At 38.3% G+C, this 17,715-nt stretch overlaps 1 protein-coding gene across 1 annotated transcript; it reads right to left on the reverse strand.

The window, feature by feature from the left end:
* Positions 1-1,835: 1,835 nt before the first annotated feature.
* MRPS36 (mitochondrial ribosomal protein S36) lies at positions 1,836-10,023 on the reverse strand. Its single transcript, XM_043887732.1, has 4 exons — positions 9,892-10,023; positions 3,855-3,918; positions 2,764-2,951; positions 1,836-2,126 (listed from the first exon to the last, which is right to left on the reverse strand). The coding sequence occupies exons 1-4, from the start codon at positions 9,931-9,933 to the stop codon at positions 2,109-2,111; spliced, it is 312 nt and encodes a 103-aa protein (XP_043743667.1). The 5' UTR covers positions 9,934-10,023; the 3' UTR covers positions 1,836-2,108.
* Between the last annotated feature and the right edge of the window lie 7,692 nt (positions 10,024-17,715).

The following is a 17,715-nucleotide window of genomic DNA, read 5'->3' on the forward strand; positions in this document are numbered from 1 at the left end:
CTCGAGAAGACCTGAGTGCTCCTTGGACAGCAAGGAGATCAAACAAGTCAATCCAAAAGAAAATCAACCCTGAATATCCATTGGAAGGACTGCTGCTGAAGCTGAAGCTCCAATACTATGGCCACCTCATGTGAAGAACCAACTCATTGGAAAAGACTGTGATGCTGGGAAAGATTGAAGGCAAAAGGAGAAAGGGGTAACAGAAGGTGTTAGCATCACCAACTCAATGGACATGAACTTGAGCAAACTCTGGGAGATAGTGGAGGACAGAGGAGCCTGGCATGCTACATTTCATGAGGTCACAGAGTCAGACATAACTAAGGGACTGAACAACAACAGCAACAGTCAATACTCTAATTTGATCCTGCTTACCAAACTGTAAAGTACTGGAAAAAAAACTGGAAGTTGGACAAACTAAGCAATTCGCTAATGGTTACGGATACTTAAGTGTTTAACTCCTAAATGAATATACAAGCTATTAACGCTAAACCCAAATTCCTTCTATGACACTATCCTCTTTGGGAGCTCATCCTATGACAGCACTTCCCACTAACATTCTTTTGTCGTGCCTCTAGTCATGAATTATATAAAAGTGATATATTTTTTCATTGGAACTTTCATGGCAGCAGCTGCAGTAAAGGTGGCCCTCAGTTCCAGTATGGGGGTTTCTAACTGCTGGCCCACAGTATTATTTGAGCCACTCTTCATCTCTTGAACCTACTCTGTTTCTGAAAGAAGAAAAAACTTGCCATGAGCTTCTTTTGACTGAAATAAGAAAGCTAAGGAGACAAAAGAGAATAGTACTGGTTTTTAAGAAATTTTTCCAATACATTTTTTTAAATAATAAAAAAGAAATCCTGAGTCATGTATTTCTCATGCATTACCAGAGTAGCTTATTGCTAGCACCAAATTGCTATCTTACATTTGAGTTGGGCAACATTTATAATAGGCCACAATATAGAATTTACACAAAAAGCAGATCAACTCTGAAACAGCAGAAAAAACAAAATAAGTATAAAGATTAATCCATATGTAACTGGGCAAACACAAAAATTTACTCAACAATTCTACTCTATTACTCATGAATTACCCTACTAGGGATGACTTCTTTAAAACATATTCTAGAAATCATTAAAGGTATGGAAGAGAATTTATTTCACTTCGTGAGGCTTTACTTTCACGATTATACATACCCTTGGTACAGGAAGACCCTATCAAAATTCTATTAATTGCCTTAAGGTAAATAGGTTGATTTTATGAGACTTTCAGACAATTAAATTTGAGAAAGTTATGATTATCAGGATTTGTATACATGATCACAATCAAAACAAAGAGATAAGCCAAAGAACAAGACTTTTTTAACCCCCCTGAAAACATAATAAATTACAATTTCTGGTCAAATGTTATTCCTATGCTATATTCATTTTGATCTCATTTTCCATTTTATACTCTGGCATTTTCTGAATACAGGTTACATATAATATTATGTGTTAACTCCCTAGTCTTAATACCACAAAGTCAACTGTTTTACCATGGGTATATTTTTATCATTTAGAGTAGGATATGCTTGTTAATAAGCCAGTTATGCTCCAGTAACTTTGTGAATGCAAAAACCGTGAGAAGTAAGAACAAATAATGGAGTTATTATTTCATGGATCCTCATTCAAGTTTAGGAAAATTACTTCCAGAAAGCTGCAATTCTGCCAAATATATTGTTTAAACGGAAACTGAAAGAAAAGTGAAATTACTAGAAGCCTTTGATGGTTCACTAGACATTGTGTGCTTTCAATAGTTCAACACTGTTATGCTTGATAATCAAAAGTAAATTAATAGGCTAACATTTTAAAATGTATACTTTAATTAAGGTATAAAGTATATAAACAATCAGGTAAGCTTCTAGAGAAGCTGACCAAGATACATAAATTAGGAGATATAAGTGTCCATCTAAATTTTCTATACTTCATCTTTTTTTTTCTTTTTACAGAATATTTATTAAAGTTGTTTAATATACAATTTTTCATTTGTCATTCTGGAAGTCCTTCTTTAGAAAGACTCTTCTAAAAGAAGAGTCTCATTGTCTCTTCTCATTGCAGCCTCATTGTCAGTGATTATTCCGGACCTCCACGCTGAAAAGGAAGAAATAAAGCAATAAGATTAGGTGTTTCATTTACAAAGAAATTTTTCATGGGAACTATACAAATCTGAGACAGTTTAAAGCAATGATCTTTAGGTCTTAAAACAAATTTCAGATTTTTCATAGCTTTTGGGCTCTCATATCTCATATCAATATTATAAAGAATTTCAGATCTGAAAGGGACTGAAGTTTGACCTAGGTCAATGGTCCTCAAATTCCTTGGTCCTTTACACTATAAAAAAATTAATGAGGACCCTGGTCAGGAACTAGATCCCACATGCCACAATTTAAGAGTTTGCATGCTGGAACTAAAGAGCTCACATGCCTCAATGATCAAAGATCCAGAATGCCTACAATTAAAACAATAACAAAAAAACCAAACAGATGCAGCCAAATAAAGAATTTAAAATAACTAAATATTTAAATAAAATTATTCTTTCAAGCACATTTATTGAGGGCTCAAACATCATTTATTTCTCATAGTCCTGGCCTACCTGACCATCCCTGTCTTAGGTATGGACACACCTTGACAAGACAATTGGAAGAACATGTAAATCAGCATCTGAAACTCCAAAGCTAATAATGTTAAGGTGTCTTCAACAGCATTGTGATAAAGAGCAATAACATACTTGGATAAATTCAATTTCTTCTTGAGACACAAGTTTCCTTCTGTATTTCTGAGGTAAAGTTTTTATTATCTCTGCAGTGTCTGGTGGACCCTGATGCATCAGCCAGTCTGGCGATTTACCTCCCTTAGAATGCTGCGAAATTGAGGAAGTATGAGATGGTAGTCCTGCTGATCGTAGAACTTCTGATACTGAAATTTAAAAAAACCAACAACTTAGAAGGATTGTTCAGGGTCTTAAAATACTATTTTATTATTGAATAATCAAGTTACTCTTAAAATGATAAGTATTACAATTCCAAGAGGTAAGTCTTATAGAGTAACTTGGTTGGGTAGCTATATAGTTTCATAAGTTTGTTTTAAAGCAAATGAGGTAGTTTTAAGTGAGTGAACTACTAAATTGAGTAAGTTCATAAAATAATGAAATTTTTAGATGGTGGAGTTCAATCCATGTGGATAACTGACATTACTTAAGTTTTGCCCTATGGTAGAGATTACAGGTAGTATCATACAATGGAGAATAAAAAAGCTGGTAGATGGAAATGAGATTCGTTTTTTTCCAGACTTGTTTGTCACCTATATTCTTCAAGAGTTACAGTAAGTTAAAAATATCCATATAAAATTTGTTAAAATTCTCCCTGAATTAAAGGTTGAGTATCTTATAATAAAGACAGTGACAGACAAGTAAAAGAAAAACAGACGAGTAAAAGAAAAACAGAACTTGTTCAGAATCTTCAATTACTTTAATGGGTAATGACTACTAAGTTCTAAGGCAATCCAAGAAATATTTACTGATTGAATGAACAGATATATGAGTGAACGAAAAAGAGAAGGTTAGCTGGGAGAAAGATATAGGAATGGTGGTTATTCATCATAATCTCTGCATATATAAACATGGGAGATTCTTATGAAGGACAGAAGAAAAGGTAGAACAAAAATTCCCATATATTAACTCAGTATCATTAAAAACTTAACATACCACTGTGACCTATGCTACAATTGTCAACCTGATTTTAAAATGAAAGTCTATAATAAAATATTCATGTATAGATCTGATTGTACATATTTTTTTAGTCTAAATAAACTGCAGCTTACCATTTGGTTTAGGATTGTCTCTTCTGTCAGGGAACCTTATTAATGGAGTATGTGGCTTGACTACCTAAAAGAAAAAAAAAAAAAAGCATGAGAAAGAAATGAAGTACTAAGAGAACCTCATTAACTACATAAGAAATAATCTACTGAATCCCACAAGCAGACACCTTTGTTAAAATAACTTAGTAGTTGACAGCAACTTTAAATTTTCTATTAAAAAAATTACTGTTAAATTTTACTCTTGCATTTCCCTGGTGGCACAATGGATGAGAATCCACCTGCCAATGCAGGGGACACAGCTTGCTCTCTGGTCCAGGCAATTTCCACACGACGCAGAGCGACTAAGCCTAAGTGCCAGAACCACTAAGCCTGTGCTCTAGAGCCCGTCAGCTGCAACGACTGAAGCCCATGTGCCTAGAGCCTACGGTCCACAACAGAGACGCCGCCGCAATGAGAAGCCCACGACCATAAGGAAGAGCAGCCCTGCTCGCCGCAACTAGAGAAAGCCTGCCCTGCAACGAAGACCCAGGGCAGCCACAGAGAAAGGAATAACTGTGCCTTCCCCAACAGGGACAGCCAGGCTACGAGCTATCGTTTATCTTATTTGATGTTCATAATAAATTTGTGCTTTACACATCACAAAACATTGTACTGTACTGCCAACTGACCTCAAAACAACCCTATAAGGTGACATGGATTTCACGTTGCATGACTTCTAACTCACAGCTGACTGGTAAGAACTGGAAGTTTCCTTGACTTGTACTGACTATTGTTTCTGTACTATGTTTTAATAGTTAGTTGTTTAGGATAAAAAGCATACTGAAAATTAGGTAATCAAACTTTTTCTGACAACAAAGGTAACACATGTTCTGTGTACAAAAAACTGGTAAAAACACAGAAAAGCACAAAGAAAACAACATCATCTATAAGCTCAAAACACACATAAAATAGATTTAAACATCTGATAACTCTTGACTTTATTCTTTTTCCTACACCCATAGGAATACATGTATTTAGATAACTTTTTAATAAGATATTTGAAGAGTATTAATTTTTTATCACTAAAATTCCAGATAATGCTACAGAGGAACTTAAGCAGAACTTTCAGTATGAAATCATCTGAATATATATAAAATGCTGAGACTAATAAACAGAACCCTAAAAATAACTTCTCACTCTGTCTAGTAACTGTTTCTTTTCATAGCCAGGCTTCTTGAAAGAGTGTTCTATCCATCTTCCAGGCTGATGTTTTTCCGGATAAACTTCAAACTGGCATTTGGCACCTACAGGTCCATCAGGATCTGGCCTCTCCCTACCTCTCCAGTCTCATTCCCCACCATGGTACCACTCACTCCAGGTACTCTGAAGTACTTTTTCTTTCCCTAACTCATCATACCATTTCCACCCTCCTTCAACTGAGAGCTCATGTGCTCTGCCAGGAAACCTCTGCCTGGTTCCACCCTACTTCCATGTCTTTGCTTTTACCAGACTATCTTGTAAAAGAGCTCAACTGTCACTCTTCTCTTAAGAAGATTCCCCATCCCTAAATCCGATTTAAAACGGACTCCTATGTTTCCACAGCAACCTGAACATCTTAAGGATACTGTGTAGAGGACAGATAAATGAGCCAGTGATTACAGGACAGCAAAGCTCCCGGAAGGGCAGAGATGGAAAATGAAGTACTTCTGCAGCAGTACCCAGTACCCAGTAAATGCTCAGCAAACATTAGACAAATGAGTGAACAGACCACTCGTCAGTCAGGGTTAACTGTACAGGCATGTGAATATGTATACACACACTTAAACATGTGTACATATACCAGAGAGAAAGAATCCAGCTCAATATAGTTTTTGTACACTTAAAAGCATAGTAATATGCCCTTATAGATCAGTTGGCTATCCTTTTATTTGTACCTTTCTAAGTCTCTTTGTTTCAGCTGTGCCTCTTATATAACATTAAACATTCATTTGTTGGCCAACCTGAGAATACTTTTAAAAGGGGAGTGAGACCACTTACATTTGTAACTCATAAATTTGGTATATTTTCTGTCATATCATTATTTAACATTCTTTGTCCTATGATCTTTTTCTTTGCTTTCATTTGTGGGGTTGGTTGGTTGTTGGTTTTTTGGTATTTAGATCTGTACTTTTGTATAATGTTTATGTTATGCTGTTACCTTTAGATAATACTCTCAATTGCCTGTTTCTGAGATACTATCTATTGATTCACTATGACTAGAAAGAATGAAAGTAATTAATGGTAATCTCTTCTCTGCCACCCCTCCCCATCTTTTACTACCAGTTAATGAATGAATGAGTGAAGTTGCTCAGTCGTGTCCGACTCTTTGCAACCCCATGGACTGTAGCCTACCAGGCTCCTCCATCCATGGGATTTTCCAGGCAAGAGTACTGGAGTGGGCTGCCACTTCCTTCTCCAGGGAATCTTCCTGGCCCAGGGATCGAACCCGGATCTACTGCGTTTCAGGCAGGCGCTTTAACCTCTGAGCCACCAGGGCTCAGTTAATAACCAGAGGCAATTACAAGTTTATTCTACTTTCTGTATATTCTTCCTCTTATTCCTTCATTTAAAAAGTCTTATTAGATAGATACTGTCAGAGCAAATATTACCAACAAGTCTTTCTCCCTTATCTGCATTATCTAGCCTTAATTCTACAGTTAAATACACTCAGTGATTATATCCAGTTCCTGTGTTAAAACAGCTACAAGTACAACTAAGTATTCCTTAGTAGTCTGATGCTCATTCCCTGGGAGAGCTAGTAGAAAGAGCTTTGGGGCACAGTACTCCCTGAGTTACTAAAGGTTTAGAAGAGTTTGTGGCCTTTATACTTGAAGGTCAGTGCAGCTAGATAAAGCTTACATTTACATTTTCTTTCCTTAACTACCTTAAATATACTATCCACATGTTTTCCTTTAAGAAGTATTATTGTTGAAAACTTTGATAACTTAGTAAGTACTTGGTCTTGTTGCTTGGATCACCAAATAATTCTTTTCTTTAAAAGTCGATGATTTAAAAAAAAAAAGTCAATGATTTTACTAGAATATACCCATTAGTCAACATACTAGGTCAAATATCTCAACTACAAAGTATAACTTTAAGTCTCTTTTTGTATCTTTTTGTAAATAGAACTTTAATAAAGTTCTATTAAATTATAGGTATTGAGAATTGGTCAACTCTACTTTCACTTTTTCAGAGACTTATTATACAAAAGTTGCATCATCTTGTCTTTATCTACTTCTATGACATTCTCTGAATCCCTTTAATCTTTTTTCATTATCTTTGATTTTGGGGGGAAACTTATTTTATAAAGGAATCCACTTCTATGATTCATGAAGCCCAGGCTAAGTTAAAAGTGAAATACTGTCTTCTCTTTCTCCCTCAACTGAAAACCCAGCCTCATGCCGCCTCAATCCCTGCCCTACGATTCTTGGAAGATGCCAAAGTCGACTATGTTAGGGGCTTTTTCAGAGGAGAAGACAACTCTTGCCTTCTCAGAAGACCACCCCTCTACTTACTTTGCTTTATGAGGCAGATAGCAACTCCAAACCACGGACAGGTTAGGACCTGCGCAGGCCTCAATAGTTATCTGCGTTTTGTTTTTTTAATCCTTTTTCTCCTTTCCTCTACTATTTCCTTTAGGAAAACTTCTAAGTTGCCCATTGACCTTTGTGTTCTTTCCAGTTTAGTGTCTATTCCTGAAAGGTTCTTTTCTTTTACTCTTAATTCTTTACTGAGTTCAGAGCTGTACCATCCCTAAAATCTTAACCTAAAATCCAAACTCAACTACAGCCTTTTACTCTCTTCTTTGTTATTTCCCACTATCAGTTTCAGGCAGCCCTTCGTTTCCTTGATCTCTCCCTTTTCTCCCAGTCAAGTGGTTCCATCTTGACTTTACTTCCTTTCTCCTCTAGCCCATCCACAGTCCACTGAGCAACCTCTTAGCACTCTCAACTGCCTTGCTGTAAATCTCAAACCCTGATTTAACCCAACTACCTACCTTCTCCCCCTGTGTCTTATACAGTTAAATGATTTCCTACATGATTATCTCCTCTCTACTACTGCATCATCTCAAACAAATCAAATATATATTGCTTGACATTCAGCAGGCATTTATAACTTACTCTTCTAAAATTATTTTTAAATACCCTGCGTCCAGCCAAATTCCTCTACTTAATGGCGATACCATGCTTTGTGAATTCCTATCAGTTTGTGCCAGTCTGCTGAAATACTACTCTCTCTTCAAGATACTGACCAACAAGCTCTAAGCTCTGTGGAGGCACCCTGTATCGTCCTGTTGGCCCTGTGGTCCCAGCCCTGAGTACAGGCCTGGCACAGAAGTACCCAACACATTTTGCTAACGTTAACATGTTGTCAGCACGTACTGCTTTGTTTTATGAATGTGAATATAAGTCTTTGCAGCTCTGTTAGAAGTAAACAGGCCATTCCTTATTCTGTATCTCACAGCATCTTTTTTGTTGCATGTATTAATAGTTCTTTATTATTGCTGTGTGCTGTTCCATTTTAACAAGTCTACCACACTTTATATTGCTAATGGATATTTGGATATTTTCTGGTTTAGGTGTTATTATGAATAAAGCAACTATGAACATTTTTATCTTGTTTTTTAAATAGGTATATGCACTCATTTCTCCCAGGTATAAACCTATGAGTAAGACTGCTGGGACATAGGGTAGGTATGTCTAACTAGTAGTAAAGGCCCAAAAACCAGTTTTCCAAAGTGGCTGTACCTTTTTATATTCCCACCAGCAATGGATGAGAGTTTCAGGTGCTTCGTGTTCTCATAACCACTTGTCAGTGTCAGTCTTTTTAATAATTTTGGTGGTTTCCTAGTTTTAATTTGCATTTTCCTGGCAAGTAATGATGTTGAACATCTTTTCACTGGCTTAGTGCTCATTCAAATATCTTGCTTTGTGCATTATCAAGTTTTTTTTTACCCATTTAAAAAATTGGGCTATATATTATTGATACATATAATTATCTATTAAGGATACTGGTCCTTTGTTGGGTGTTTGCCTATCCTCACAAAATCTTTAATTAAGGCTTAATAATAACCCACTGAATGTATAAGTGAGGATCATTTGTTGCAATGGGAGCAAAGACTGGGATCTAAGATTCTATTTCAGAGGCAAATAACTTAAGAAAAAGTCTTTCAAGAGATGTACTTGTGAAAAGGGAAATGCACTTCTCATATCAAAGTTAAAAGTTAATTGTACAATAATGCAATTTGAGTTGGAAAAAAACTCGAGTAAAACCACCACAAAAGTGGAGGTTATCGCCCTTTATAGACCAAGTTTAATTTTCCTACTTAAGCTAAAGACCACAGTTGAAGAAGCAAAAACAAAAGCTGTCAGGAGTTAGTAGCTGATGAGTGGATTGATAAAGTCCCTCTAGCGCCAATCTAAGCTAGGAAAAAAACATTACAGAAAAACTTAAATATATATTTTTTCCATTCTCCCCCATCAGGCCTATAACCAGACTCTGGTTGGTGGAGGAGAGTATCCGGCGAGGACGCAGCCCGCGGGGCCAGTTCTCTGGCCATTCCCAAGACCTTGAAGGGACACTGGGTCAGAGCGAAGGGTCGCTTCCTTTCACTTCTCTACCGCCTTCCTTCCGATTGGCTGATTCGCGACAAACCTAGACAACACCGCTCGCTGATTGGCCAGGATATTGCCAGGGCAGCCAAGCCTGCAGCCTGCTAAGAGGATCTCTAAGAGGTCTCGGTGGAGGGCAGTCCAGGGACTTTGCAACAGCTAAGTGCCTACCTGCGGAGATGCACTCCCTCGGCCTGGCTCGAATCGTCAGCTCCGTCCCAGGCTTCACTGCCCGTCCCAACAAGCGCAAGGTCCAATTCTCACATACACCCGGGGAAGCAGCTGCTGGCCCTACACAGGGCCGCGGTCACCGCGTAGCCTCCACCACCGCCTTTCCTCCCCAGCGCGGGTGCTACAGTCAGCACCTTCCCTACCGTCCACGGCACAGAAAGGCGACCGAGTCTCCTTACCTGAACGACCCTGCTGGCAGACGCCATCTTGCTGCCCATCATGACCCCCGAGAAGGGGCAGCTTCCGGGGCGCTGGCGAGCCGCGATTATAACAGGCGTCCCGCGCGGCTGGGGGCGGGCCCTGCCTGTGACGTCACGGAGGAGGAGCGGGAGCTCGGGACCCTCCTCCACTGTGGAGCTAGCCCCACCCCCTTGTGCCTGACACCGCCCCGCCTCTCTTCCCGACGGGGAGCTGACCCACGTGTTTCCCGTTGTTTTCGTTTTGCAGGTGAAGATTTGTGATGTTGGATTTATTTTGTTCATCAGCCTATGAGTGACCTAGGACGATTTCTTCTCCGGATAGGCAGTTTTTAGTTTCAGCGTAGTCCAAAATGTAATATGAAACCAAATAAGTAATATAAATTCTTTTGGCTATCTAAAATGAACAATCTTGTTAAAATTTGGGAGTAAGAAGCAAACTCAGAAAGAGTGGTGGCCAATTCTGACTCTGTAGGTTCTATGGGTCTCATATTCCTTTGCTTTTTAGAAATTTGTTAATTTTTTTTTTTTTTACTGAAGTAGTTTTACAATGTGTTCATTCCCGTTGCTTATTAACATTGCTTGATTTGGTTTTCTGATTCCTTGTGATTTGGTTTTCTGATTCCTTTCTCTATCATTGCTCCTGATATTAAACTGCTGCCTGCTTCCGAGTTTGAGAAAACTCAGAAGTTCTAGTTTTTTTTTTTGAAACATGAGCCATCCATCATTCCCCCAAGTTGTATTAATGTTAAATTCTATGGTAAATATTAGTGTTTACAATGTTAAAAATTTAATACACAGTACAATATGTTGCAGCCACTTTGTAGGTAATGTAACACCTTACATTATTGTAAATATTTAGAGCAACAAATTTGTTTTGATGATCTAAGTCAATGTTTTTTAAATCTAGGAGAGTTATTTAACCTAAATATGGGCTCTTCTGATTCAGAATGTCTGGAGGAGACCAGGAATCTTTTTTTTGTTGTTGTTGTTTTTAAAGCTTTCAAAGCTTGTTTTAGCAGCACATAGCATATTCTAAAATCAGACTGATAAAGTGGTTAGGTGGGCAAACCACGTGATCTGGCAAATTAAAAAAAAAAACAAATTTCCCTTAAAAATATTAAAAGACATTCAACCTCCCTTATTCTAAGAAAAATTTAAACTACACTGAAACACTATTTTTAATCCATCAAGTTGGCCAACAGCCATAGTTTGGACAATATGATCTGGGGAGGCTGTAGGGAAAGAGGCACTGATGTATATCATTTAGATTTTAGTTTAAGGCAGGACAAGAAAAATTAAACAAAATTCTCTCTGTGGTTCCCTTTGGGCCTCCTCCCTCCCTAATGTGCAGTGTGCATCTCCATTACACATTAACCAGAGCTCCTCAAAGTTGGAAGCACCTGCTCAACCATAAAAATCCCTTTCTTTCTGTCTTCTGAGGCTGGCAATGTAACTTCTTCAAACAATAGGGTTCTTTTCTAGCTCTGTAAGGGGTCACAGTGACTTGTCCCTCAATTTGTTCCTGCTTACCTGGACTAAGTATGCCTTGTGGACTTTATGTGAAGTATCGGTTTGTCATTTAGATACACAGTCCTTTGTCTCAAAAATGACTATGCCTTTGACTTCTAACAGGCAGAACAGTCCTCAGAGCTTTCTGAGAATCTGCTTCCTGGATTATAATCTTCAGTTTGGTTTGTATAAAATTCCTTCCCCCCACCCCCGCACCCCTTAACTATTCAGTAGTTCATTGAATTTTCATCAACAGTGGGAGTAAAAGATGGTACTCAAAAAAAAAAAAAAACCACTACATACTGAATGACTCCAATTATATGACATTCTGGAAAAGGCAAAACTATGAAAACAATAAAAATAACAGTGGTGGTCAGGGGTTGGGGGGAGGGAGGGACAAATAGGCAGAGCACAGGGAATTTTTAGGACAGCGAAACTGTTCTGTATGATAGTATCAATATAATGGTGGGTGTCCGAGCAGTAGGTATATGGGAACTCTCTGAACTTTCTGCTCCATTTTGCTGTGATCCTAAAACTGCTTTAAAAAATAAAGTATCTTAAAATTTTTTTAAAGTCACCATTGCCGAAACCAGAAAAACTAATGTGTTCTTAAAGTTCGAAAATGGTGTCTAGCCTGGAGTCTACTATATGGAGTGAAGTAAGTCAGGAAGAGAAAGACAAATACTGTATATTAATGCATATATATGAAATTTAGAAAGACAGTACTGATGACCCTACATGCAGGGCAGCAAAGGAGACACAGATGTAAAGAACAGACTTTCAGATTCAATGGGAGAAGGAGAGGGTGGGATGATTTGAGAATAGCATTGAAACATACATATAACCAGGCATGAAATAAATGACCGGTGCAAGTTCAATTCGTGAAGCAGGGCACCCAAAGCCTCTGGTTTTGACAACCCAGAGGGATCAGGTGGGAAGGGAGGTGGGAGGGAGGTTCAGGAGGGGGCACACATGTATACCTGTGGCTGATTCATGTTGATGTATGGCAAAAACCATCACAATATTCTAATTCTTCTCCAGTTAAATTAATTGAAAAAAAATAAAACTCCTATTAAAAAAAATGGTGACTATAGTTGATGACATTGCATTGTACGGTTGAAATTTACTAAGAGAATAGAACTTAAGTGTTCTCACCAAGAAAAGGAAAAGTAAATATGTGAGGTGCTGGATATGTTAACTAGATTGTGGGAATCCTTCAACAGTGTACACATAGATCAAGTCATCACATTGTAAACTTTAAATATTTTACATTTTATTTATCAGTGACAAATGGCAACCCACTCCAGTATTCTTGCCTGGAGAACCACTTGGTCAGAGGAGCCTGGCAGGCCACAGTCCATGAGGTCACAAATAGTCTGCCACCCATATCTTCAGTAAAGCTGGTGGGGAAGAAAGCTCAAAAGCAACAGCAGCTTAGATTTCTAGTACACAGATACTTTATTTACATTTAGGGAAACAGCAGCTTTCTGTGTGAAAATCTACAATGCTAGATTCTCATTCTAAAGTTATTTGAGAGACACAGGTAGACTTTTTGCTAATTTTCTACTAATATTTTTCATTTTCCTTTATGATTATATTTAAGAAAGAAATGAAGAAAATGGACAAAGAATTCCCATGGCTTAGATTTTACTAAAATATAAACTTTCCAAGTCCTCTAATTCCAAGAAGTTTCCCCAGAATACCTGATGATAAGATTAGAAAATGTCAAGTGCAGTATAAGTTACTGGTCATATTGGTATGAATTTTGTTTGGGGAGGAGTACCAGGAAAATGCTCTGACTTTTTTCTACTTGGAATTTTTTTTTTAAGTGTTGGCATTCATACGCCACAGAACTCTCATCCAGGCCCCTTCTTGATTAGTTCTCTCTAGGATGGAGATAATGAAAGGAGCTGAACGTGATACAGCAAACTGCCTCAATTCCCAAATTCTATCTTATTTTCCTGCTCGAATTTTAATCACCCTCCTGTCATCCTACCATTTGATTACTGATTCCATTCCATTGCTTTTTTTTTGGGGGGGGGGGGGACATGTATACACTGCTTTATTTATTTTTGGCTGCACTGGGTCTTCCTTGGTGCGTGCAGGCTTCCTTTCTCTACTCGTGGCGAGAGGAGGGCTGCTCTCTAGCTCTGGTGCATGGGCTTCTCGGTGTGGTGGTTTCTCTTGCTGCAGGGCACGGGCTCTAGGTGCATAGGTTTCAGTAGCTGCAGCTGGCGGGCTCTGGGCACTTGGGCTTTGGTAATTGTGGCACAGAAGCTCGTTAGTTGTGGCTCGTGGGCTCCAGAGCATGCAGGCTTCAGGAGGTGCGGTGCACGGGCTAAGTTGCTCTGTGGCATGTGGAATCTTCTCCGATCAGGGGTGGACCCAGTGTCCCCTGCATTGGCAGGCGGATTCTTACACACTAAGCCATCAGGAAGTCCCAGGTCCCATGAGTTTTGTCTTGTATTAATAAAACAATGAGTGTTGTCTACCCTCCAGTTCTACAAGGGTCAAGTCATTGATTGCTAACCTCTAGGACACTGTGTAAGAATTCAGGACAAAGAACAGGAGCATTCAGTGCTCTGGGAGAACAGGCAAACAAAAATGGCCCTTAGATATACTTTAGGAAATGTTTTATGAATCTGGATTCTTGCATCCTCCCATACTTAGAAAAGCGCTAAAATATCATTAACTGATGTATCTATTCCCCTTAACTAAAAGTAAACTTCTACTAAGATATATGCTGGATTGCACATACTTTGTAGCCAAAATCTCACATATACTGGCCTCTTCCTCCCTACCTCTTCAGAGCATTTCCTCAGAGCTATCTGAGAGGCTGTCTATTAGTGCTCAATAAGACACTGACTAAAACCCAACTCTCAGCTGTTACACTGTACGTTTTTCTTTAGTCAACAGTCTATACCCCGAATGCTATTGTTTGGCTGTTTTCATGGACCTGTGGAGCATAGCATCCAATTCTACCTCATCTATTGTCTCTTCTTAATATCCTTATCTTACCGAGCCTTTGACTCCTTTCTTGTCCCGTGTACCTTGTTCCTGACATTGGCTGTACTTTCCTGTGAGGCAGAACCCAGTATGCATGACAGCTTCCTGATGTGATGCAGTACAAAGTGCCCAGAACAACTTGTGGGTTTTTTTATTTAAAAAAATCTGAAACTACATTTAATAAAGCACTTAGATCTAACTTCTGGTTTACCGGAAAACAGGTGAAACAAGCTATGTAAACTACCAGGAAGCAATCAGACAAGTCAGAAGAGAGCTTTCTACAGGGCAATTGCTTTTTTTTGACAATGAATGTTAAGAAGAACTTGTGGGGGGTGGAGGGGTGGGAAGGAGAATATAATCTGTTGCAGGTACTCAGTTCAGTTCAACTACACATCTTCCTTATGATGGGGTTACATCCCAATAAACTCATCCTAAGTTGAAAATATCCTAAGTCAAAGTGCCTTTAATATACCTAATCTTAAATGTGCTCAGAACATTTACATTAACCTACAGTTGGGCAAAATCAGCTAACACAGCCTATTTTGTAATATAAAAAAGTATTGCATATGTCATGTAACTTACTGGCTACTGTACTGAAAGTGAAAAACAGAATGGTTTTAAGTATATGGGTGTTTGCCTCTGTGACTGTGTGGCTGACAGATGTGGCTTGCTGCTACTGCCCAGCATTACTATAGATCATGAGAGAGTATTGTTAGCCCAGGAAAAGATCAGTTTGAAGTATGGTCTCTACCAAATGCATATAGCTTTTACACCATCATAGAGTTGAAAAATCCTAAGTTGTACCATCATAAGCAGGGGACCAACGTATGCTATTGTAGAAAGGCAGCCATAGATAATATGTAAACCTGTGGGTGTGGCTTTGTTCCAATAAAACTTTTATTTATAAATCCAGGCAGCTGGTAAATCAGTTTGATATGAGGAAATAGCCAATCAAAACAACCATCACTCCCACCACTCCCACCATTTTTTGAGAAAAAATGTATTAGCAAAGATACCACTAGCCTGGATTTTAAAAGACTGTGATTGTGGGGAATACGTGTAAATCCATGGCTGATTCATATCAATGTATGACTAAACCCACTGAAAAAAAAATAAAATAAAATAAAAGACTGTGATTGTTTGGGATGTAAAATGATATTTGTTTCCCCAATTGAGAAAACTGTTCAGATGGGCATAATCTCTGATGCCCTCTTCAGATATGGCCAAAGTTAGTAATGGACAGGGAGAACCTCCCAAAGGGCAGAGTGAAGAACCACAGATAAAGAACTGCTTCCAGAGAGCAGAACAAGAGCCAAATCCAAAGGTGTTCCCTGTCCCCTTAGAAGGGGCACTTCTGTTCATTTGCCAAGCAGTGTTTCAGAATTGCCCCAGTCCTTGTCACCATTATTTGCTGATTGTGTGAAGCAATATCATTGGTCTTTTCAGGTCACAGGTCTCTAGATCAGGAAGAATCCAACTGGACTTAACTGGAGACTCTTTGAAACTGGTATGCCTGGGTGACATTGTTAGCTTGCCATCTTTGGGGAAAGGCACATCTTTTACATGCAGAAGGGAAATTAATATTTAAGACCAAAGTAGCAGGCTGTGGTAGACTGTATTCTTTTCAGCAAATATCCATTTGCTTTCCCCTACTCTGAAACTTAGCACTTCTGCTGTGAGGTATATACTTTTCCTGCCCCAGTGTTGAGCTTGGTCAATGAACCTGGGTGGATATAATGTACACTTGCTCTAAGTACAAACTGAATGTGCTTGTATAATTTGACTTGGCCTCATCAGCCATGGCTTCCCTGGTGGCTCAGAGGGTAAAGCGTCTGCCTGCAATGTGGGAGACGCGGGTTTGATCCCTGGGTTGGAAAGATCCCCTGGAGAAGGAAATGGCAACCCACTCCAGTATTCTTGCCTGGAGAATCCCATGGACGGAGGAGCCTGGTGGGCTACAGTCCACGGGGTGGCAAAGAGTCGGACACAACTGAGTGACTTCACTTTCACAAGCCATGAGCATGTGTTTCAAATAGTGACTGCTCCCTCAGCCTGGGTCCTAGGATAATCAGCCAAATCATGGATTCAACAGAGAAGGTATTTCTTATAAGTCACTGAGATTTGAGGTTTTTATTCAGCATGATTTCCAAGAAACATAACTAATACAATTTCTCTCTCAGAGCTGGGCTTTAAGAGGGAGCACACAACAGGACAATAAAATCTTAGGAAAATGCAGGAAGTTTTTCTGAGGATGGTAATAATCCTTTGAGTTGGGATTCATTAATAAAGGGTCCATCTATGATAACATGTAATGCTGTATCTTTGGATCAGGAAAGTATTTTCCGGAAAGTTTTTCTATGAGAAAAATATAACTTGTTTCCTAATTCACATGGACAATTTCGAAGAATACACTGTGGCAAAAAGAGTAACTACATATAAAATAAAAAGCTATACATAAATTATGATTTATCAAAAAATAAAGCCAAGCTAGAAATATTCCAAAGAAAAGCTTTCAGAATTCAAATTTAGGCAAATATCATTTTTGCTATTGATCTAAAGAACAGATTTTAAATACTATTGTCCATTGCAGTGCATCTTTTCAAGTTTAAAGTCTTTCTTAAAATAATGTTGAAAAGACTACTGTCTATAAAATTTATCAATAACTCCAAATTAATAAAGAGCTCAAAGCAGAGTTTTCAAAAAATGAAATTGGATACTATAAAAGGCTTCAAGTTCTAATTTTTTAATAAGATAGAATAACATTTACTTTTTTAATAAAAGTGATACATAATAAACATAAAAATACAAAATAAAGTCACAATTTTTCTGTAATCAGAATGTTTTTCTTTTTCTTCTTTTTTCATGATTGAGGTGCTTTATTTGGGTATCTGTTTAAAAATGTGGATGGAGGGGTGACAGAACTGAGAAAATGGTGGTCAAAAGGTACAAGCTTGCAGTTAGAAGATGAATAAATTTTGGAGATCTAACGTACAACATTGTGATTCTAGTTAACAACACTACATTACACACTTCAAAGTCGCTAAGAGGATAATCTTACATATTCTCACCATGATAAAGAAATGATAATTATGTGACACGATGGAGATGTTAGCTAATGGTGGTCAGATCAACAGTGTTGTACATCTTAAACTTACACAGTGTTCTGTATCAATTACATCTCAATTTTTTGGAAATTAAAAAAAAAAATCACTTATTTGGCTGCACCTGGTCTCAGTTGCCACATGTGGGGTCTTCGGCTGTGGCATGCAGACTCTTCACTGCAACCGT

Source organism: Cervus elaphus, chromosome 25, assembly GCF_910594005.1.
Source record: "Cervus elaphus chromosome 25, mCerEla1.1, whole genome shotgun sequence".
Classification (NCBI taxonomy): Eukaryota; Metazoa; Chordata; class Mammalia; order Artiodactyla; family Cervidae; genus Cervus; species Cervus elaphus.